The 23268-nt window shown below is 49.1% G+C and overlaps 1 protein-coding gene across 2 annotated transcripts in view; it reads right to left on the bottom strand.

Moving 5' to 3' along the window:
- Positions 1-23268, bottom strand: part of TLL2 (tolloid like 2) — a 136383-nt gene that overhangs the window by 9958 nt on the left and 103157 nt on the right. For both annotated transcript variants that reach the window (XM_043475679.1, XM_043475680.1), the window contains 8 exons: positions 16830-16946; positions 15522-15667; positions 14885-15080; positions 6111-6236; positions 5230-5390; positions 4409-4589; positions 2331-2456; positions 128-255 (listed from right to left, as the gene is read on the bottom strand). In XM_043475679.1, the coding sequence (XP_043331614.1) occupies positions 128-255; positions 2331-2456; positions 4409-4589; positions 5230-5390; positions 6111-6236; positions 14885-15080; positions 15522-15667; positions 16830-16946 (1181 nt within the window). The remainder of the gene's footprint in view (positions 1-127; positions 256-2330; positions 2457-4408; positions 4590-5229; positions 5391-6110; positions 6237-14884; positions 15081-15521; positions 15668-16829; positions 16947-23268) is intronic.

Here is a 23268-nt window from a genome sequence, read left to right as displayed (position 1 = left end):
GTTTTCCAGAATACAAAACTGAGTCCTGGAAACGCTGATTAACATCACCAGGCTTCAGAGCAGAGCCAGACCCATGTCAGCCTGATACTGAAATCTGTGTCGTTCACAGACTTTGAAAATAACTCACGAGTTTCACCCTGTGGCCCGCGGTTGAAGAGATGTTCCAGGTGCACTCCCTCCGGCTCGGGTATTTGTCAGGCCAGTTGGGGCTCATCAGGGACCCCTCTGCGCTGCTGATCTTGTGTACACAGCCGGCTGGGGACAGGCAGAGAGAGACAGCGTGAGAGAGAGAGAGAGGTAGCTCACTTTGGGCAGCAGAAGAGGTGTTATGGAAGAGTGTCCCCCCGCCCGAGCTCTTGTCACATGGTCATTGAACGTCGGGGCAGAGGCTGGCCTGAATCAAAGGTTCCCCGGCTCAGAGATCTGATGTATTTTTCTTCGCTACCTTCCTGGAGCCAGGTCATCTAACTATTGCTATTTGCATTGCAGTTGTCATTGGAAATATGGGAGAGTTGGTTAAGACCACAGGCGCTGGGGCCAGATGGGCCTCAGCTCAAGTCCTGGTTCCACTGCATACAAGCTGGGGGACTTTGGGAGTTTCTGTAAGCCTTGGTGTCCTTGTTTGTAAAAGGAGTGGGGTGTGTGCGTGGATTAAATGCACACCCTTTGGAGGGGGGTGTGTGCATGGATTAAATGAGATAATGCATGTGAAAGGCGCGGCGAGCGCTAACAAAGGTCTCCATCACCATGCCTCCTGTCTTTTAGTTTCCAAAGTAGTTTCAATTGGAGGCTACAGATGTTGCCCTGGTTACCATGCTATTTGCAAAGAGTGGTGCCACGACTAGCTCAGTAAGTAGCGTTTTGGCCAACAGCTAGAATTTGTCTCCCTCTGTGTTGAGCGCTGTAGTAAGCACTTTGATTGCACCCTCTCATTTAATCCTTTCCACCTTCTAATTGAGAAAATAAGCTGAGAGAAGGCAAGCGACCTGTTGGTCAGGGGTGGAGCCAGGACTGCCTTTGCCATTGCTGATTAGGAAGGAGAGGACCCCGAGGAGGTACCACTGCTGTCTCCCAGGCTGCAGGTTGCGGGTGTGTGTGTTTGTGGGAAGGGGGCAGTTGAGGGCAGGTCAGGGTGGGGGGCAGCTGTGTGGAGGTTCCACCTCCTTGCTGCCTCTGCTCTGCAGCCATGAGGAGAACAGGTGCCAACAGGGCAACAATTCAGATGTGGGGTGTCTGCTCCTGGACGCTCCACCCCCCAACGGGGACCCATCCCGTTCACCTGATGGAACCTTGGCTGACTTTATAATCCTCCTGGCCTCCCCTGCACCGCAGGGGCTAGATGAAAGTGTTTTTTGGTTTTTTTTTTAGTTTTTTTAAGTTCCAGAATGACAGCTCCTTCTTCCGACCCAACTTTCAACCCAACTTGTGACTGCCTGTGTCCAGGTCAGAACGCTGGCCTTGAGGGTGGGCTTCGGAAGATGTCTGAGCTCCTTCTTCAATTCTTAATTAGCTCATTTTCCAAGGAGGCCTTGGCCAGCCCAAATCCCCTAAGTCTGAAGTGCTTGTCCCAGGTGGGGCGTGAAGTCTTCACCTCTTCCCTTCCCTGCTGTGCATGCAGGGCTTTGTGGTGGGGCTAAGGCCAGCAGGCTTGTGTGTTTATCGAGATGCTCAAACCCCCTTTGCAGGGTGGAATAGGCACGCAGGGAAGGCCTTTCTCAGAGTGGCTGGATATCAAAAGCCATCTGGCTCTGAAGGACTCCCAGGAGCAAACGGAGCAGGGAACAGAGTCTTCCCCAAGTTCTATTTTACTAGACTCATGCATGGTAAATAAGATTACGACATAGATAGCTGATATCTACTGACATTTCAAGTGCTTACTATGTGTCAGCCTATATGAAATACTTGCTAAACATTCTCTTATTTAACCCTCACAAAAACTTTAAGGAGGTATGTTTAGTCCTTTTTATACAGAAGAGGAAACTGAGGCTCAGAGAGGTTAAGTCACTCGCCCAAGGTCACACAGCTAGTAAGTAGCAGAGCCAAGATTTAAACCTTGGGGGTCTGATTCTGGAACCTGGGGTTTAACTTCTTTGCAATAATAAGTGTAGAAGAGCACTTGAGGGCCCCTACGAGCCCCCTGAGGGAGTGACTACCCTGGGGGAAATCACTCATGAGCAGGAGGCTGGGAGAAGGGAAGGAAGGCAGAAGCTGAGCCTCATTTCCGGGCTTGGCCAACTGGGGAAGAAGCGCCCCTGGCTGTTAAGCATGGGTACACTCGGGCAGCCAAGGTGACCCCCCACGCCCTGACCCCGGCCGCGATCCAGCCTCACCCTCTTTGCAGTCCTGCCCGTTCTCATGGAGCCGGTAGCCGTTCCTGCACCTGCACAGGTAGCTCCCGAAGGTGTTGACACACTCGTGCTGGCAGCCGCCGTTGTCCTTGGCGCACTCGTCCTTGTCTGTGGAGATCAGCGGGCTGTCCTAAGGGGAACCACCAACATGGGGGCGCTCCTCACAGCCCAGGGCCCCGCTCCAAAGGAGCCTCTGCCAGGGAGCCTCCCTGATCATCCCCAACGCTGATTATTCTTCTCCGAGGGGGAGGCTGGGGCGGCATTCCTTGGGCATGACCTGGCCCTGTATATTCCCCATGCTCCTAAAGTACTTTATGTGTACGTGTGGCTCCACCCCTGCTCCCCACCCAAACCAAGGAGCTCCCTAAAGGATAGGCTAATATTAGTAATAATATTAACAAGAAAAAAACAGCTACCATGAATTATTTACTATGTGATGGACACTAATCACTCTATACTATACTCTGGGCTTCTGAGGTGGTAAAGAATCTACATCCAACGCAGGAGACATGAGATGTGGGTTCAATCCCTGGGTTGGGAAGATCCCCTGGAGAAGGGTATGGCAACCCACTCCAGTATTCTTGCCTGGAGAATCCCTTGGACAGAGGAGCCTGGTGGACTACAGTCCATAGGATTGCAAACAGCTGGACACAACTAAAGCAACTTAGCATATACTCTCTATATTACCTAACTTAATTGTCACACATCCTTAGGAGGGAGGTGCCTGTGTCCCCATTTTACAGGTAGGGAAACTGAGGCTGAGACCGCTAACGTGCCCAAGGTTACTCAGTGAGCAAGCAGCCGGTGTGACCTGGAGGCCTGGGCTCTTATTCAACGACTCCACGCCTCCTCCTGCCTGTGGAGCAGATAAGCATGTGAGCCAGGAGCCAGACAGCCCAGTGCCAGCCCTGCTCCTCTGCTTCCAGCTATTGTGACCTTGGGGAGTCCTTGACCTCTGTGCCTCAGTTGCCTCACCTGTAAAATGGAGTCAGTCATGGTGTCCTTACCTCACAGGGTTGTTGAGAGGAGAAAATGAACTAGTATAAGAAAAAAACACTTAGAACAGTGTCCAGCCCCATGTCACTGTTCAGTTCAGTTCAGTCGCTCAGTCATGTCTGACTCTTTGCGACCCCATGAATCGCAGCACACCAGGCCTCCCTGTCCAGCACCAACTCCCGGAGTTTACTCAGACTCATGCCCATCGAGTTGGTGATGTCATCCAGCCATCTCATCCTCTGTCGTCCCCTTCTCCTCCTGCCCCCCATCCCTCCCAGCATCAGGGTCTTTTCCAATGAGTCAACTCTTCGCATGAGGTGGCCAAAGTACTGGAGTTTCAGCTTCAACATCAGTCCTTGCAATGAACACCCAGGACTGATCTCCTTCAGGATGGACTGGTTGGCTCTCCTTGCAGTCCAAGGGACTCTACTGTTAGCTTTTATTTATTATCATGGATGGACTCAAGCATTAGCTGCGGTCGTCACTGTGGTTCCTGTGCCTCAAGTGTGCAGCCCTTGCCTGAGGCAGCTTCCTCCCCTACTAACCGAGGGTCAGCCTCCACCCCCAGGCCTCCCCCAAGGATAACCTCGGGGCTCAGGTGTCTCCCTTCGCTCTGCCTACTGCCGGTAATGGGTCACCAAACACTCGGTGTTTTAGCCTCTGATTCCATGAGGACAACTAAGAATCCTTAAAGGACCCTTAACAAATAAAGAATTGAAGACCACCCAGCACTTCACTACTGGAACCAGGGGCTACAAAGAGACAACCCAGGCTCTTCTTCAAGCCCTTTGGGGGAGTCCAGCCTTTCCCACACCTCAATTTCAGACCTCTGGCCCCCAGAGCTGTGAGAGACAACACTTCTGTTGTTTTGAGCCACCCAGTGTGTGGTCATTTGTTTCGGCATTCCTATAATAATATAGCTACCACTATATAAAACCCGGACAGAGGCAGAGACTGTGAGGGCACGGGCAGCGGACAGAGAGGGGTAGGCGGGTGCCCTGAGGCTGGGAGCCTGCAAAACCCTGTCTCCCTCAGTCTGTGGTCTTGCCCCCAAACCCGCACACCTGAGAAGAAGTGGGCCCTGAAGCCGCGTTTGGAGACCGTGTTGTCGGATTTGAACTCCACGCGCATGTTGTTGCTCTGCGAAGTGATGACCTCGGGCGTCTCAGAGCCGCAGAACTTGCCGTGCAGCCTGGCATCAGGGGACAGGCCGCTGCGCACCTCCACGAAGTCATACTTACACACCTGCAAAGGAGCGCTGTGGGGAGCTGCCGGGGGCTCCCACTTCCCTCCCCCCAGATCCCAGCACCCTGCAGGACCCCCTTCCTAAGAGCTGCACCCTCCAAGTGAGCAGATGGGTTTGACTGGGTCCGGCAGGAGGGTCCTCTTGACTCTCACTGGGATCCCTCCAGCCCAAGGTGCAGATGGGGGCACGTCGGACCTGCTGTCCAGCAGTGGGCTCTGCCTGGGCCTTGGCTGGCTGATGCAGTCATCCCATGACCACTGCCCATGGGAGAGAATGGGCTGTTTATGCCACCCTGGTCCCCAGATGCATCTCACCCCCTCCATTCTTCCCAGCTGGACACTAAGCCCCAGATTCCTACCTCAGGGGACGTACCTGTCCTGACCACCTCCCACTCCCAAGACCTCCCTCCTCCTCTCTTGTCCTGCTTCTCCTTGGATTTATCGGTGATGAGAGGACCAGAGCACTTCATCTCCCAAGGGTGTGCAGTTGAAATCGCCTCGACAAACACCCCAGATTCTGCCCAGCTACAATGCCACAACCCTTGGAGGCCACCTCCCTGCCTGCTGATCCCCTCCCGAGTTCCCAGCCCTGGGTCACATCCCAACAGCATTCCCAGTCAATCAGAGCCTGGACACATACATCATTGCCTTCCAGTTCAAACACTTCAAACTGAAGGGAGATCCGGTACTGGGCGGGGGCCACCACTTGCCAGACACAGTTTTTGTTCGTAGGGTACTCCTTCGGCCACCCAGGACTGGTGATGGTTCCATTCAGCTTGGTAATGAAACCGCCACAGGCCACTGCACGGAGGGAAAAGAAGCAAGATTCATTTGGTTTTAGTTCCAAGTGACTGCGATTTCCCCCAAGCAGCAATAAGCCCTGCTGTTCTTTAATAACATCAACAAAAACAAAATATAGACAATCTGAACTGATTAATTCACGTCCTTTCTTCTGGTCTGTTTCAACTGAGGTTTTGGAGGGATGGAGTTGAGGACAAGTCTTTACTGCTTTTTAAAAAGAAGATGAGGCATTTGTGCTTAACCTCTCAGGGACATAGTTGGGGACTTCATATGACTTGGGCTAAGAAATGTTTGCACCAAGCTATGCGATGTCCCTGGCTTCCATGAACAGGCAGAGTCATGCAGGTGGCAAGGGAAACACCGCCAGCCAGGTTGGAATGAAATAAATGAAATGCGCAAATTATTTGTCATGTCACACCGAAGTGCTCACAGTTATTCTTTGTTTTCATTTTCCATCTTTATAATCATGTGAATTTCACATGGTCACAGAAGAAAATGAAATTCCATGATTCCATTTGCTCAGTTGCTGGGGTGGAGTCCGATAAAGTCATCTCGCGTTTGTGGCCTTATCGCGTTGTTTTTCCCTCCAGGAGGGAGGTGAATCATCCCCCACAATTGTTTCTTCACAGCCGACCAGCTGCCCCATCTCCATCTGTTCCCCTTCTCCTAAGATTTGTCCCCCATCCCTTCTCACTCCAGTTTGGCAGGTCCAATACTAACCTTCACAGGCCTTCTTGTCAGCGGCCAGCTCGTAGCCAGGATCACACATGCACTTGTAGCTGCCCAGAGTGTTCACGCAGCGCTGCTCACACCCACCGTGATCTGGCCAGGAACACTCATCCACCTCTGTTGGGGAGGAAGGTGACCCTGGTTAAGTCATCAAACAACTGTCAGGTCTGTTCCCCATTGTGGTCCACATCCCAGGATTCCCTCTAAGAACAAGAACAACTCCTGGTGCCCGCCTTCCACGGAGTCCCCCGTCCACAGAAACTGGCAGCAGCTACAGCAGCGAGTGAGTCTTGACAGCACACGAGAATAACCTGTTAGCAGGAAACAGGACTCCTCTGAGAGATGATCGGGCCTGGATAACTTGGATAACTGTGCTCTTTGAAGAGTTTAATCAGCAGTGTTCGTTTGTGACCTTAATAAATCTCAAAGCTTCCATACCAAAGATGATCGACTTCAATGCCATAAAACTGGGGATCCCTCCATAAATGTGGAACTTCTCAGGACATTAAGCAAAGGGTAAGGACCAAGAGCAAGGTGGAGCAGTGGTCAAGAATCCACCTGCCAATGCAAGAGAAATGAGTTTGAACCCTGGGTCGGGAAGATCCCCTGGAGAAGGAAACGGCAAACCACTCCAGTATTCTTGCCTGGAGAATTCCATGGACAGAGGAGCCTGGTGGGCTACAGTCCATGGGGTCACAAGTAGTTAGACACAACTGACCATGCACACATGTGTGTGCGAGCATGCACACAAACACACACAGGGACAAAGAGATACACTCCTAGATGAAGATATATAATTATTCTCTAGGGAGAGAGCCGGAAGCTATGAGTTAAATTTTTATTACTAATTTGAAGATGTGTCCTGGGTGATCGTCAAGTTTACAGAAAACACTGGCTCTTAGATGAGCCGATGCTCCCAGGAGAAACTGCAGGAAGAGGCCACAGTGAGACTGAGTTAGCAGGGGAGTTAGATGGGGTTCACTGATGTGCTGGGGGCAATTAAAGAGCAGCAAGCAGGGTGTTGTCCAGAAAGAGAACACAGAACTCATTGGAGAATCACCCCAGCCTGTCAGCCCTGCACCACTGAGGAAAGAAAAAACTCAGGCACTGGATGTCTCCAAAACGAGTGTCAGACATAAAAGAAAAAAAATCATAAGTTTCTGTGATCAATTTGTGGTACATTTATCCCTAAACAGCATGCAGATTGTGGCCTAACAGAGCTGCAGTCTAGTGAAAGGACGATGAGACACGGAGAGATCTTCAAACAACAAGAGCCCAATCTAGGAAGAAGAAAGGGTTGGGGAGTGGGTAGAAGTGTTGGTTTCCTAATACCAGGGAAGGTAAGAACAGAGCAAGGACGGAGTTCACAAAATCTCACAAGACCTCACATCATACATAAAACAAAAGGAATGAGGACATTTTCAAGTTGATAAAAACTTGAAAAGATTCCCAGTCCTGCCACTTCAGCACGGATCCACTTAATAAGATTTCTGGTAGAGAGCTTTTCAGACCCTGCTGGAAAACACCCAGAGATAGAACTCTCACTGTTATTAAGTATTTCTAGTTCTTTGAAATTTGAATTGTTAAAAACTCTGACTCCTGGCAACTTCTAACACAGTGGTCCTGCAGAAAATGCAAAACTTTCAACCGTCAATTCTCCTTTTTTCAATTCAAAAACTCCAACTCAAATAAACTCACTTCCTTCCAATCTCCCTGATCCACGATGCACAAAACACTCATCAACCTGGTGGCTCATCACTGGGTAAAGGACAGTTTGTAAATCCCCCATCATTTCCTATAGTGGGAAGCAGATTTAGGTGGTGGCTCTTAGAGTGATGCGTCCTTGGGTTCAACAAAAGCTCAAATAAGTTGGCCAGTAGGGATGACTGGGTTTAGGGAACACCCTGTAGGCACGGGGTTGAAGTTGTCCTTGTGAAGTGAAAGTGGCTCAGTTGTGTTTGACTCTTTGTGACCCCATGGACTGTATTCTCCAGGAGAGAACACTGGAGTGGATAGCCTTTCCCTTCTCCAGGGGATCGTCCCAACCCAGGGATCAAACCCAGGTCTCCCGCGTTGTAGGCAGATTCTTTACCAGCTGAGCCACAAGGGAAGCCCAAGAATACTGGAGTGGATAGCCTATCCCTCCTCCAGGATGGGCTGGAGGATCCTATCCCTCCTCTAGCAGATCTTCCCGACCCCGGAATCAAACCAGGGTCTCCTGCATTGCAGGCAGCTTGTTTGAGCTATCAGGGAAGCCCCATAGTCACAAACAAATATAAGTACTAAGTATGCTAAAGTAGTTACAATCCTACAATTATTTACTACTTTATAATAGGCAAAGCACTTTCCTAGACATTTGCTAAAAAGTATAAAATGAGGAGAAGCATTAATAATGAGAAATAGAAAGAGTCCAGTCTTTAGCATGATTCACCAGGTGAATAATCCTTTAATAAACTGGGTGATTTGACTTCTCTGAGCCTTCCTCCAGCTTTAACATGAGGATAATACCTGGTTTCAGGGTTGTGGTGATTGAAAATGATTCCTGCAAAGTACCCAGCATATAGACTCTAGGTACACAGTAGTTATTGCTCTAGACAAGAGTAGGGTTGCTTTTGAAATTTCAGTGGGTGGAGACACAATGATGGGAGTAGTGAAAAGGATAAGGCCGCCAGACATCCCTGAGTCAGGGCAGAGTAGAGTAGTGTGGGCCTGGGGAAGGAAGAGAGATAGGAACAGAAAGAAGAAAAAAGCATCAAGGATGGGCCAGTGAAGGAAGACTAGATGGGCAAGAAGGCAGCATAGCAGAGTTAAGAAACTGGCTGGAGGGCATAGGAGGAAGGAAAACAGGAACCACGGAAAGAGCCCATCAACCTAGAACAAGTTAAAGGGCCCAGATGGGTGGCCGGGATGGGGGGAGACCAATGCCAGAATATGATATGGCCACGGAAGGACACACGTATGTCATAGGCAAGAAAGGAGGACCACTGTTAAGTCTCCTAGCATCCTTAGCCATGTGGAGGGCAAGAGGCTGGTGGGCTGGGTTTGTACTTAAGCAGAGGGAGTATAGTTCTCCTGAAGACTAGAAGGGTGATGGGATGTTTGGCCATTTCCACCCCTGCTCCAACTCGGGTGGGTGGCATGGAAGTGTACTAGGGCCCTGCCCTTGAAGGGGTGGGCCTGGGTGTACTCTGCGTCACCTCCCACTGTACTGAAGTAGCACCTACTTGAAGTCAACAGGCTCGTGCCTGCTCTGAGCTATAGTGGTCAAGACTAAGAACCCCAGGAAAATTTGGGGGAGTAGGGAAGTGTGGTGGGAGAAGAGGCTGAACCAGGTACCAGCTTCGCAGAGCGGGATTTTGACTCTTTTTTGCCTTCTCCAAGTGGTACCAGTGACAGAAGGAACCATTCTGAGGTTAGATAATGAGATGACTCAGGCAGGATCCCAAAGCTATTTCAGAGAGAGTTAAGGAAAGGGAAAGCAGGGCACATCCCTAAGCTTCTAAGGCACCTTGAAGAAAGCCAGCACCCCCCACCCCCTACATCAAACGCTCCATGGTGGGCCCGCAGCACTGGGACTGGGGAATGTTGGGATCAAGGTGGGAGATCCTCCCACCCTTGATGTGGGGAACGTATCACCAAACTGACCCTGCCAACCTGCAAACGCACTCGCTATCTCCCCAAGTAAGCAGGGATGTGAGGTGCTCTCCTGCTGCCCTGCCAGCAGGCTCTGAGCGGGAAAGCCATCTGGCACCAGGGGAGGGCTGCAGAGGCCAACTGGCACCCTGGACAGAGCCATGTGCCAGCTGGGCCCTGGGCAGAGATTCCTGCCAACTGGCACCAAGGCCAGAGCTTCGGTGGCTGGTCCAACTCCTCTGCGTGGCCTCTGTAGCTGCTCTTCTAGTTTCTTTTACTGGAGAATTCCTGACACACGCGAGAATTCCTGGTCCCTATGTGCTCACAGGACATCCTACTGATGGCCTTGTAGGAAAAAGGTTGGCAAAGGAGCTGGCTGTGTCCAGACCTCTACTAACCTGTGCTAGACCCCACGTAACTGCAGAGCTCTTGGAACACAGCTAGTCTAAGTTCAGACCTGCTGTGAGGGTAAGACACGCTGGATGTCCACTTAGTGTGGGGAAAAAAGCCATAAAATCTCTCCCAATATTTGTACATTGGATCCGACCCAGTGGTCCGGTCCAGTGGTTAAGAACTGCCTGCCAATGCAGCGGACAAGAGTTTGATCCCTGGTCTGGGATGATTCCACATGCCACGGGGCAACTAAGCCTGTGTACCACAACTACTGAGCCCGTGTACCTAGAGCCTGTGCTCCGAAACAAGAGAAGCCACTGCAATGAGAAGCTTGTGCAGCGCCACTGGAAAAAAAGCCTCTGTTGAGCAACAAAGACCCCGTGCAGCCAAAAATAAATAAATAAAAACATTTAAAAAGTTTTAAAACTTTAAGAAAATACTATGTATATTGATTACATATTAACATGGTAGTATTTTTGACGTTTATTTATTTAACTTTGGGTTAAAGGAAACATGGTATTAAAACTAATTTTGCCTCTTTCTTTCTGCTGCTTCTTCTACGTGTTTTGTAAGGTGGGTGCTAGAAAGTTTAAAGTTACATCCATGGCCTGCATTTGTGGCTCGCCTCCTATTTCTGTTGGACAGCACTGCTCTGCACTGTGTTCTCTGGCTCCATTCATCCTCGTGGGAACCCTGAAAGGTAGGCAGAGCAGGGAGCAAGAAGCCCAATCCACAAGTGAGAATCTGAGCCGTATTCATTCATCCTTTGCCCCATAAGTATTTATTGAACTCACTCTGGGTCTGGCACTGGGAATACAGTGGAGGACAAAGCAGGCAGGATTGAGTCTCAGAAAGGAAAACTGACCTGCCTGAGAGCGGGGAGCGGGGAAGGGGAGTGGGGAAGGGGCATGGGCAGGACAAGACCCCACACTGCAGAGGCTGAAGCCAGGGCCCTTTTCCCTATACTCCCACGTGTAGAGAAGGCAGAAAGGCGATGAGCATCAAAATCAAATGAAAAATTCAAATCCCTTCACTTTACTTTCCTGTGGCTTTCAGGTCTCTGTAGAGGAAAGACAGTGAGCTGTGAAATCCTACACATCTGGGGTCTAGTTCTAGCTCAGCCTCCTTAGAGCTTCAGTTTCTTCTGTTTTAAAATGGGGGTAATAACACCAAGCAAGCAGTTTTTCCGAAGACAAAGGGAAGTAACTAATGCAGCTTCTGGCACTCAACAAATGTCTTTTCTTTCTCCTTTAATAGACAGGTCCCAAAGAGGCTTCCACCAGACCTGGCTCTTCGTTGAAGACTCAGGGTCAAGGTCAATGCTGTATAGTTCTCCTTTTCTAAAAGTGGTTCTCTGAGGCCCTTCTTAACATAAAAACAAGCTCAAAAAAGATGTCTTAACTGTGCACTAAGTTAGTGTACGTGGGCCTCAACACCTTGATGGGCATCTAAAAGGATGTCTGCCAACTGAAATGTCTTTGAAGTAGCTTGTCTGGGTACTCACTCACCCCACCCCCACACTGAGTGAGACCCTCCTCCGATGTCCACACTTCACACAACATCACTGCCCATTGGCTTACAGGTCCCCTTGGTCAGCTTGAGTTCTTGAAGACAATGACCATGTTCTCCTCTGTCCCACAGCCCCTGACACACAGTTTGATGACTGCTGAATAAATGTTAAATGTGGAGTGGGGAGAAGATGGCATTTTCTAACCAGCAAAACAGAGCCAGTTATCACAGCTGGTCAGAGCAGGTCAAGGTTCTCGACTCAGTCCCTTACAAACTGGTTTAGCATCACAGAGAGGACCCCCCCCCCACCATTGCAATGCCTGTCATCTCCACTGCTGCTGCTGTCATTTCAGTCGTGTCCATCTCTGTGTGACCCCATAGATGGCAGCCCACCAGGCTCCGCCGTCCCTGGGATTCTCCAGGCAAGAACACTGGAGTGGGTTGCCATTTCCTTCTCCAATGCATCAAAGTGAAAAGTGAAAGTGAAGTCGCTCAGTCGTGTCTGACTCTTTGCGACCCCATGGACTGCAGCCTACCAGGCTCCTCCGTCCATGGGATTTTCCAGGCAAGAGTACTGGAGTGGGGTGCCATTGCCTTCTCCAGTCATCTCCACTAGGGCTGCCACAAAAAAAAGCAGAAGGTTCAGTTAAAGTTGAATTTCAGATGAACAATTATTTCTTAGTACAGTATGCAATATTTGGGACACACACTAAAAAGATCATTCTTATCGGAATTTTGAATTTAACTGGGCACACTATTTTAACTTGTTCAATTTGGAAGCCCTTCGATTTTAGCTGGTCCTCTCAAAATTATAATGCTGATCATCAGTAGAACCAGGAATGAGATGTGGGTGGACCAGTGCCAACTGGTTGTCAGTTATCTTACTGCAAAGAAGTCCCAACACCTAAGACCTGGGGGTGGGAAATCAGGGAAGAAGAAGGACAGGAGAATTAGGACCAAGAGAATTAGAATAAAACCTCATGATTATGGGTGACAGGTTAACTAAAATGAGGTCTCCCAAAGTCATTCATATCACAGTCCTGGAACCTAGAATCTGTGTCACCTTACCCTTACATGGCAAAAAGGACTTTGCATATGTGATTAGATTCAGGTTCTTGAAATGGGAGACTACATTGGATCAGCTTGGTGGGCCCACAGTAACTACAAGGGTCCTTCCAACTGACAGTAGCAAGAGGAGAATCAGAGTCAGAAAAGGAAACAACGATGGAGACCGAGGTCGATGATGCAGCCTGAGACGGTCTCAGCCACCCTTGCTGGCTTGAAGACCAAAAAGCACCACCAGTCAAGAAGTGCAGGCGCCTCCTCCCAGAAGCTGGGAAAGGCAAGGAAGTCTGACCTTGAGAACTGTAAGATGATCACATTTGTGGTGATCTGTTAGAGCATCGATAAAAAACTGATACCTGAAAAAAAAAAAACTGACAGCAAGAAGAAACGGTCACATCATTTTTTCCAGAGAAAAAAATAACCACTTCAGAGATCCCTTCCTTAGCAAACACAATTAACAGGACTAAACAGGATACCATGTCTATTCACTTAATGCCATTTCATTTTTTCCTGACAATAACTCTGAGATAAACTAGTAGTATCATTTCTATAGGTGGAGAGACTGGGGCTCAGAAAGGATTTGTAACTTGCTGAAGACCACCCAGCCACTGTAGCTACTAAGTCAGATGGGGGTGTCCCCAGGCTGGGAGATAGCAGGGGCAGTCTGGGCTAGGGTGGGGCGGGGGCTATGACTTTCCTGGGATCTCTACTAAGACCCCCCACATTCTTCTTTCCACTGTGATCACTAACCTAACTACATTTGCAATACACGTGCTATGGCTTGTTTTTTCTGTGTTTTTTGCTTTGTTTTTGCTTGGGAAAGTATTTAACTTTGCCTCCAGTAATTCAGAATGCTATGCTTCTTGCTGTTTTGGTTTGCTGTCATCAGATGCCTCAAAGCAGGAAAAAATAACATTCTCACACACTCGTGTGGCACTTTTCAGCTTATGAAGTGTCTCCACAGCCATTAGTTCATTGGGGCTTCACAGCTGGTTGGGGAAAATGGGCAGATTCCTTCTTGTTTTACAGAGAGGAACACTGAGGCTTCAGTAAGGACAAAGGGATGCCGGCTCAGGTCACACAGCTGGAAATGGGCTCTTCTGACACCATCTGCTCACCTAAAACCTGGGAGAAGGGGATAGAAAGGGGGCAGATGGGGAGACACAGTAAGGAAGGGACCAGGATTTCTGGGTCAGCGCAGCCAGAAGCCCGGGAAAGGAGGGAAGTGGGAAGGAGTTACTGATCGGTCACCCCAGTTATAGACTGGATATATCCATTCAGCGGCTGCTGATGTGCTGGTGGGTGCCCAACCCAAAGGCACTGCGGAATATCCTATATTGCTTCTTAGCAAGTGGTCTGAGGAATTCCAGGGCGCTGAGAGTGGAGAAGGCAGACCTGTCCATTCAAAAGAGTCTTAGGAAGCTGTTCCGCTGGGGCCAGGAATGATGGTCTTCCCATGCCACTCTGGGCCTGATTTTATCAAGAACTCGGAGAGCAGTCAGTCCCTAATGCAGCATGGATATTTGTTTCCTGAGCACCAAACCTTCTCAGTCTCCCCCACAAGCCCTGCCACTTGAGTGTAGACTTGCAGGCTGGGAGTTGATGCTTCAGGAGCTAAAGACCTGGGCTGCCTCTCTACCCCATATCAGGGAATGCAAGGCAGTGTTCTGGAGAGAGTTTGTTTAGGAGTCAGACTGTGACTAGATTCTTGGTCTGCTGCTTAACTATCTGAGCAACCCTGAGCCTGCCTTTTTCAACCTTGATCGAGGGCATTAAGTGACATAGTGTAAATCAAGTACCTTGCGTGGTTCCTGACACAATAGGTGCTCAATTAATGATAGTGACTACACAAACAAAAATTGTTATCAATGCTCAGTTGCACTAAGGTTCATGAAGCTGACCTTGTAAACCGATAAACCTAATTTCCAAGCACAGCAGCAAAACTTTCTGCCACAAAGACAGAAGCCAAGACTAAGCCTGTTCCTGAGTCAGTGGAGAACTCTCTCTACTGGGGAATCTATGCACAGCTCTTTGCATAAACGGATCGCTGCCTCCCCACTGTAGGGAGCGTTGTTTGGTGCTAAGGTCTGCGGGTGTAGTGATTCTTAGGCCGGGGGGCAATACCTCTTCCTGTGTCTAAAATGGAAACAACTGCTAATTCATACCCTTGAAAAAATTGGCTGCAAAGCCAGCTTTATTGATAGAGCCGTCGGACACGAACTTCATCCACATTCTATTGGAGCTGGACTTCACATCGTCTGGCTTCTCATAGCCACAGAAGTGGCCAATCAGGGCGCTGTCTTCCGTGAAGCCGTCACGGATTTCCAGGTAGTCGTAGGCACAGCTGTCGTGCCTTTCAATCTAAATGGAGAAACAGAGGCAATGTGGAAGATAGCAGCTCGGCCTAAAGGTTTTCAGTCTAAGAAAGGAAACTAAATATCACTCTCAAAAACCTAACCAGGATGCCCAAGTGTGTTCTGGAACTTTTCCAAGCTGTCTCCTACTTGCGTAAGGCAAGGATGAATCAAGTTGAAAAGACATTAAGTCATGATAAACTGGGAAGAAAGAGTCAATAAAACGCCCTGGGATCCCATTCTGGACTTATGCTTCAATGATTCCCCCACCTTCTCCAGCAGCCTTCAGAAAGGAGGCAGATGCAATTTCAAAACCTGCAGACGTTTTGATACCAGATGTCCTGGCAAAATGTGCCTTGGACTTGAAATAGCCTCTTGGGTTCCTGTCTTCAAACCCAAACTGGAAACTCATCTTTATAGAGCAGTGTCTAAGACCAGCAGTACTCACCTCAAAAGCTTGGAAGGTAAGCCCCACGTGATACCCCTCCGAAACGGTAATCCTCCAAACACATTCCTTGGAAGGTCTGTAATCATCCGGGTAGTTAGGAGATTGAATCTGACCGGCATCTTTGTTAATGTCTCCCCCACAGGTAGCTTTAGAAAAAGAGCCAGGAGGAAGGGGGGTCCCCCGTCAGAGCTTACTAAGGAAGTACACCGCTAGGTGGCTCCACTTGCCAACATTTTCATTTCCAATGGACTGACGCCTCTGGAAAGGCATGGTTCCCTGTGTTTGCAACTCTGAATTTTTCTCATATAAAGAAAACAACCATGGAGAGCAGTGGCTCTCTACCTTTGCTTGGCATCACAATCACCTGGCATATTTTTTCAAGCTCTGGGAACCCCGGGGCCACACCTTCAGAAGTTCCAATCAAGTGTGCGGGTATGGGGGGTGGGGCAGTGTTGAGGGAGGGGTCCCAGCAGCAGTGACATCTGACTTCCCCCTGTAACCCTGATGCAGAGAAGGAGGGCCACGGGTAGAGACTGATGTGTACATACGCACACCCATGCTATTTCCTTTATAAAAACAAAACTTGGGACTTCCTTGGTGGTCCAGTGGCTAAGACTCTGAGCTCCTAATGCAAGGGGCTCAGGTTTGATACCCTAGTCAGGGAAGTAGATCCCACATGCCACAACTAAAAATGTCCCACATGCTGTAACTAAGACCCGGTGCAGCCAAATAAATAAATATTAAAAAACAAAAACTTAGGCCTCTCCAAAATTACAATCTAAGTCCCTAAGGGACTTTTCCTCTGGGGGAGGGAGGGCACAGGGTTATTTAGCCAGAGAGACCCAATATGTAGAATAGACAGAAGCAGAATTGCCCTGGTGACAGCTGCCTAGAGCCCAGACCTCTTGGTTTCCTCAACCACCACCCTTCCAAGAAATCAGTTGGAAATTCCTGGACGTTGTCCAAAGTCCCCGTTTCACAGATGAAACTCAGAGAGGTTGGGTTCTTTGCTCAGCCTCATACAGCTCCTCAGAGGTGGCTTGCATTTCCCCAGGGTTCTCTAAGTCCCCAACACCGTCCCCGCTGAACTCTAATGGGGTTGAGCAGGGTAGTGACAGGTAGCCTGTGCTGAAGGGAGCCCAGCTGGCCTCTCTGCTTCCAGACATGGGGGAAGGGGACGACGGCTACCCCACCCTCATGGCACCGGCAGCTGCTGCCCGGGCCAGGGTGGGAAGGGGCACAGGCTGCGTGGGAAGGACAGAGGCACGTCAGGAGCCATACTGGCGGCCTCTCCCCTCCTGAACAAACCTTCATATACCGCGAAGAAGCCCTTGCCCAGGATGTTGCTGCTGCTTCGGAATTCCACCCAGAGCCGGCTATCCGTGGAGATGAGGGGCTCTGGGACTTTGTCGCCACAAAACCTACCTGGGAAAGGGAAAAGAACTGTCAGGCTGCTGGCAGACAGCAAGGAGGGGGCTCAGCAGAAGCAGAAAGACAGAGAGAGCAGGCAGTGCTGCTTCAGATGAGGTTCAAGGGGAGCAGTCCTCACCGGGTGACTGACTCATCCTGTAGCACTGAAGGATGAAAAGCTGGAATAGAACCAGTGACCGCCGGTGTGCCTCCTTCCGGAGAGTCTCAGACGCCAATCAACCGAATACCCAGAATGTGGCCCCTCCCCTGCCAGGGGGTCATGACAAGTGCTGAGGGGGAGGAGGACGTCTCAGCAAGGCCAGGGGTGGGGTGGTGGTCTGAGCGAGTGATGAGGGTCCCCCCTGGTATTTCTACTACATACATAGCCTTCTATTTGAGGGGCATGCCTTATACCTTCCTTGCCCCAGGAAGGGTTGCCAGAGGACACAAGGTGATGTGATCAGATCTTCTTGGCTTTTGAATTCCACAAGTCTGGTCACAACACCAAAAATTCAGGAAAGTACACAGTGCATAAGAGCACATTCCCTTCCCCTTGTTGTCTTAGAAAGATTCCTGGGATAGAGGAGCAAGGGGACTAGGGGGACAGAGAATTGGAGAGGGCGTCATGGGACCTCTGGAAAGACTTGGTGCCCCAGGTGGACAAGGATGATAGATGCCCCAGGGAGGTTTAAGGAGTTGGAAGAAGCAGAGAGCTGTGCCCCCGGGGTAAGTTCCTGGCAGAGCCTTGAGGCGCAACAAGACCCTGGATCCCCCATGTCCGACCTGGGCTCAGAACAGGAGTGTCTATAGGGTTTCTTAAGACATTAGGGCAGGAGACAGGCAGGCAGAGTTCTTCACGAAAAGCAGGAAAGGATGGCAGCAACAGGACTCCTGGGAAGGGGATAGAAGGAATTTTCCCATGGCCCAGAGGGCCTGGACAGCCATTGAATGCCTCCCATAGAACGTCTTCTAGGGAGATGTGGACTTGGCACTGATCTACATGGGGCTGGAGAAGTTGAGACAGGATAAGGCACAACAGCCACTTAGATGCCAGAGGACTGGAGACCAGAGGGGGATGAGGTCGAACCAGGAATGCCAGTTGGGATAGCAATGCAGATGCCCCTGGGACACCAGCCCCTGGCACAAAGTGTGCCCCCTACTGGCACTCTGAGGAGGAGGAACACAAATTGACTTCAATTAAGTTCCTACTATCTGATGCAAAGGGGTTCCTAATTGTTATTGAACTTGCGTTATTGAAAATGCAAATAAATGTGTATTTTTTTTTTTTAGTTCTCCCACTTTATTGCTACCAACCCATCTCCCTCCACCCTCCTGCACACATGCTCAGTCATGTAACCCCATGGACTGCAGCCCGCCAGGCTCCTCTGTCCATGGACTTTTCCAGGCAAGAATACTGGAGTGGGTTGCCATTTCTTTCTCCAAAATGTGTATTTTTTAAGCTAATGAATACATTCTATGAAATTTGGACCTTTTACAGAGGAAAAGGGGGAAGGTCAGGCCTTCCCAGAGCATGGTTCTCCTTGACTATTATCACTTCCAATGCCATATAAGGATAGCAGCACAGCAAGACTAGAGATGGGGGTGGGGTGGGAGGTGAGCTAAGTCACACTGATCAGCTCACAACACAGACTAGTCAAGGTCTATTTGGATGGAAAGCGCATGGTTTTGCCAAGTGCTAACAGTATGAATCACTCAAAAATCCATTTAACATTGTGGGGGAATGACTGTGAATGGGCATGGGTCTTCTTTGAGGGCTGATGAAGATGTTCTAAATCTGTGGTGATGGCTGTACAAATCTGTGAGCATGCCATCACTGCTGACATGCATGCTTTAAATGCAGAGTTGTATGGTGTGTGAATTTCATCTCCAAAAACCATTTTAAAGTTCACTTGACAGGTATTTAATGGGTATCCTCTTATTGCCCTTCTGAGAAATGTGGGAGTGAGACAGGGAGGAATAAAAGCCACTATATAATAAAAGACACTTGCTATTGGCCAACGGGGGTCAACAATCTTTAGGGGTGACACAGAGGGTAGAGGCTCCTAGTTCAATTCAGTTCAGTCGCTCAGTCGTGTCAGACTCTTTGCGACCCCATGGACTGCAGCACACCAGGCTTCCCTGTCCATCACCAACTCCCGGAACTTGCTCAAACTCATGTCCATCGAGTCAGTGATGCCATCCAACCATCTCATCCTCTGTTGTCACCTTCTCCTCCTGCCTTCAATCTTTCCCAGAATCGGGGTCTTTTCCAATGAGTCAGTTCTTCACAGCAGGTGGCCAAAGGATTGGAGTTTTAGCATCAGTCCTTCCAATGAATATTCAGGACTGATTTCCTTTAGGATGGACTGGTTGTATCTCCTTGCAGTCCAAGGGACTTTCAAGAGTCTTCTCCAATACCACAGTTCAAAAGCATCAATTCTTCAGCGCTCAGCTTTCTTTATAGTCCAACTCTCACATCCATACATAACCACTAGAAAAACCATAGCCTTGACTAGACAGACCTTTGTTGGCAAAGTAATGTCTCTGCTTTTTAGTATGCTGGTCTAAGTTGGTCATAGCTTTTCTTCCAAGGAGCAAGTGTCTTGGAAGGCTCCTAACCTTCCAATTCTGGCCCCCTGCAGCCTTTTGGATCTGGGGAGCTTAATAAGATGAGCTGAAACTGTTGTTGAGAATTGAGCAGGGAAAAATCCATCAGATGCTTCTACACTTCCAGTAATGGCTCCTTCAGCATCACCAATTAGTATCAATTAGTTTTTGGAAAACAACATGTAAACCTGGGGAGGTATTTCTCACCAGTGAGGAGGAGACAGAGCCTCTGAATGCTGGTTCACAAAAAGAACGGTTTCTCAGCCAAACCCAGTTTCAAGTCCAAATTCCTCCTTTTAAAATCCCAGCTGTCACAGCTGCTGGGGATGTTTCCAAAAGAGAGAGGGACTTCCACCTCCTTGTTGCCTAAGAACCCAACCAGATGAGATTGAAGCACCACCCTGGGGCCGCAGGACAACCTGCCTCTGCTCCACTATCCGGGAGGAGGTAGGAATTACAGGCTCAGCTGGATTTCACTGCCTTGTGCTCGTGTGCTTAGTCACTCAGTCATGTCCGGTGCTTCGTAACTCCATGGACTACAGCCTGCCAGGCTCCTCTGTTCATGGGGATTCTCCAGCCAAGAATACTGGAGTGGGTTGCCATGCCCTCCTCCAAAGGATCTTCCCGAACCAGAGACTGAACCCAAGTCTCCTGCATTGCAGATTCTTTACTGACTGAGCCACCAGGGAAGCCCCTTTATGGCCGTGGCAGAGCTAGGCTTGGTAGAGTAAATCACAAATTATTTCTAAGCAAAATCTCCCCAAATCACCTTGCAATTCTTAACCTGAACCTCCTACACTGTCCCTAGACTGATGTCACCAGACTTTTACCATCATAGTAATGGTTCTAATAAAAGTTCCCTTTTAAATCGAGCTAATCTATACCAGACACTGTCCTATGCACTTTATATAGATTATCTGTCTCCCTACTACCTTTTGAAGTAGGTGCTATTATTAATCTCGTTTCTGAGAAAACTGAGCCTTGGAGAATTTGAGTTGAATTATACTCAATTTATGGAGGAGGAAATGGCAACCCACTCTAGTATTCTTGCCTGGAGAATCCCATGGACAGAGGAGCCTGACAGGCTACAGTCCATGGGGTCACAAGAGTCAGACATGACTTCGCAACTAAACCACTACTACCATACTCAATTTAAGTTATACTCAAGGTTGTAACCCTGGAGTAGGAAATGGCAACCCACTCCAGTATTCTTGCCTGGAAAATTACATGGACAGAGGACCTTGCAGGCTGCAGTCCACGGGGTCACAAAGAGTCAGACACGACTGAGCGACTGAGCACATTGGGACACATTCAAGATTGTAAGTGCAGCAGGATTTGAACCTTAGCAGCCTGAGATCTTGACCTTCATCCCCAGTCTAACCCTCTTCATCATGCTCACCATTACTGCCACCCACCATCCAAAGGAACATCTCTGTTTAGGACTTGGTTCTAAATACTGTACATTTTTGGATCAATAGACGTCAAATCTGTTCTCTGGGAATGTAATCACTATTCCCATTTCCCAGTTTGGAAACAGACACATTGGAATGACGATCAAAGACTCAAACCATAGAGCAAGCCTGTGACAATGCCAGGCATGCCAATTTGCCTCGTGGTATGGGTTCTGCTCATTTGGGAGGCTGCCCCAATCCAGGGAGCCCCCAGTAGTGGGGCCACGCGACACTGATTGGCCGGCCTGGCCTTTCTGAACTTCCCTCCCCACTTCAGGGAAAGTGGGGAAAAAGGCTTTTGTGCGCATTGTGGTGGTACAGAATGCCCAAGGATGGTTCTGCATACAAAAGTGCATTGTTAGAGTAATTCCTCCAGCAGAAAGAAGGGAGGAGAATCCAATTAATAGGCCAGCATTTCAGGTTACTGGATGAGTTCTGTGCAGCCACCTTTCTCCCCTCTCTAGGTGCAAACTCATCAGTGACCCTCGAAACTGAAAAAATGAATCTGCTACCTTTAAGCAGGCGTGAAATGTTCTCAATCTACTTACATTTCCCTTTAATCAGGATGTGAAAAGCCGGGACCCAAACAGCCTCCTCCCAGGGAGACTAACAGGCTGGAGAGAAATTGGATGAGAGAAAAAGTGTCAAATTCCTAAACTGAACTCTGGTTCCCGCCTTTGGAGGAGGAGTTTAATAAGGATATCAAGAAGAGGAAATGCAGATGAGGACACTACAAGAGGACTCCATGGGGAGTCATAAAGGGTTCATTCATAAAAAGTTATGCGTCCATTATGCCTGGAGTTTCACACACTGCCCTGGGAAAATATGCAATGCACAGTTTTTCAGAGCAAGATGCATACTTTCACAATCCGCTCTAATCCGCTCTCCCTCCTGCCAAAGGGGCATTGACCTGCCTCCTCCCGGCAGATTTCATGGCACTGACCCCTCCCAGGGACCAGCTCGGCCCACACAATGCACTTGTTCCAAACACAAAAGTTCACTAACAACTGCATTTGGAAACATCAGAGCAGGCCAAATAGTTGGCAAAGGAGAACTCCTGCAAATGAAGAATGACGGTTACAGGCGCTGGGCCATGCCTTGGCTGCAGCACACTTGGCACACACACACACAGACATACACACACAAATACCTACACACACTCACTGCAAAAGTGTAAAATCTGAGCAAAACAAAAAACCCACACACAAAAACCATCACTGACAATGACGAACAGCAAAAGCCCCATCGAATCAATGAACGTGTGGTCAGAGTTCCCAGGATCTGTAGTGAGAAAATTCTTGTTTCAAGTTCAAGGGGTGGCTGGAAATCCCTCTGTCTGTGCCCATTTTCAGGAGCGTGCCTTGGCCCTCTCCAGGGAACTTTAGGAATAGAGAACGTCCCCCCTCCTGAGCTTTTCAAGTCTATCACGTTCCCTAGGGGGTATGGGGTGCCAGATTTAGCAAACAAAAATACAGGAAGCCCAGTTCAATTTAAATTTCAGATAAACAACGAATCATGCATTTTTATCTGGCAGTCCTATGGGGAGTCCCTTCTAGATTTACAGTCCCCTCACCCCATCAGCGGACTTCTAAGTTCTGAACTGATCTCAAGCCACTAGCAGGCTGTGAGGCCCTGGTGAGTCCGCCTGCTCTTGGGGAGTGTGGGTTTCTCATGAAGGTGTGTGATGAAGTGACTCAAAGGTCCACACGATTCCACGTTCTCAAGAAACTCCTCCCACACAGCGTTTTTTTTTTTTTTAATTCAATTATGGAATATTTGGATGCATTCTTATCAAAAAGCCAAATAATCCAGAAGTACACAAACCAAACCAGGAGGTTACCCCCTCCCCATTCTTTCTTTCTCCAAGGCAACCACCTTCTTTAGTTTGCTGAGAGCCCTTGCAGCCCGTTTCTGTGTATTTGGTAGCAGACAAGTACACATGCACAAATATTTATTGGTAAGTGGGATCATTCCTTGACCCACCACGTGGAGATCCTGATTCAACAGTTTCCCAGGAATCTCATAGAAATCTTCCCCACTGATGCTGGGGTGCAGCCAGGTTTTGGAACCTCTGCGGCCAGGAGAGCAGCCCTCTGTTTTTATTTTGTTGCACCCAATCGGTGCTACCTACAAAGCCACGCCTCCCCATACACAATGCGTCTGCTCACGTTGGACAGGAAGCAGAAACCCAGAGAGTGTCCACCCTGCCATCGGGTGGCATAACTCATCTGTCCCGAAGTGCACACACTCCTGTCTGTCTGTGCCTGGCCTGGGAATCA

The sequence above is a fragment of the Cervus canadensis genome, chromosome 8 (assembly GCF_019320065.1).
Source record: "Cervus canadensis isolate Bull #8, Minnesota chromosome 8, ASM1932006v1, whole genome shotgun sequence".
In the NCBI taxonomy this organism is placed as follows: Eukaryota; Metazoa; Chordata; class Mammalia; order Artiodactyla; family Cervidae; genus Cervus; species Cervus canadensis.
Note: the sequence above shows the minus strand (reverse complement) of the source record. Positions and strands in the feature narration are given on the sequence as shown.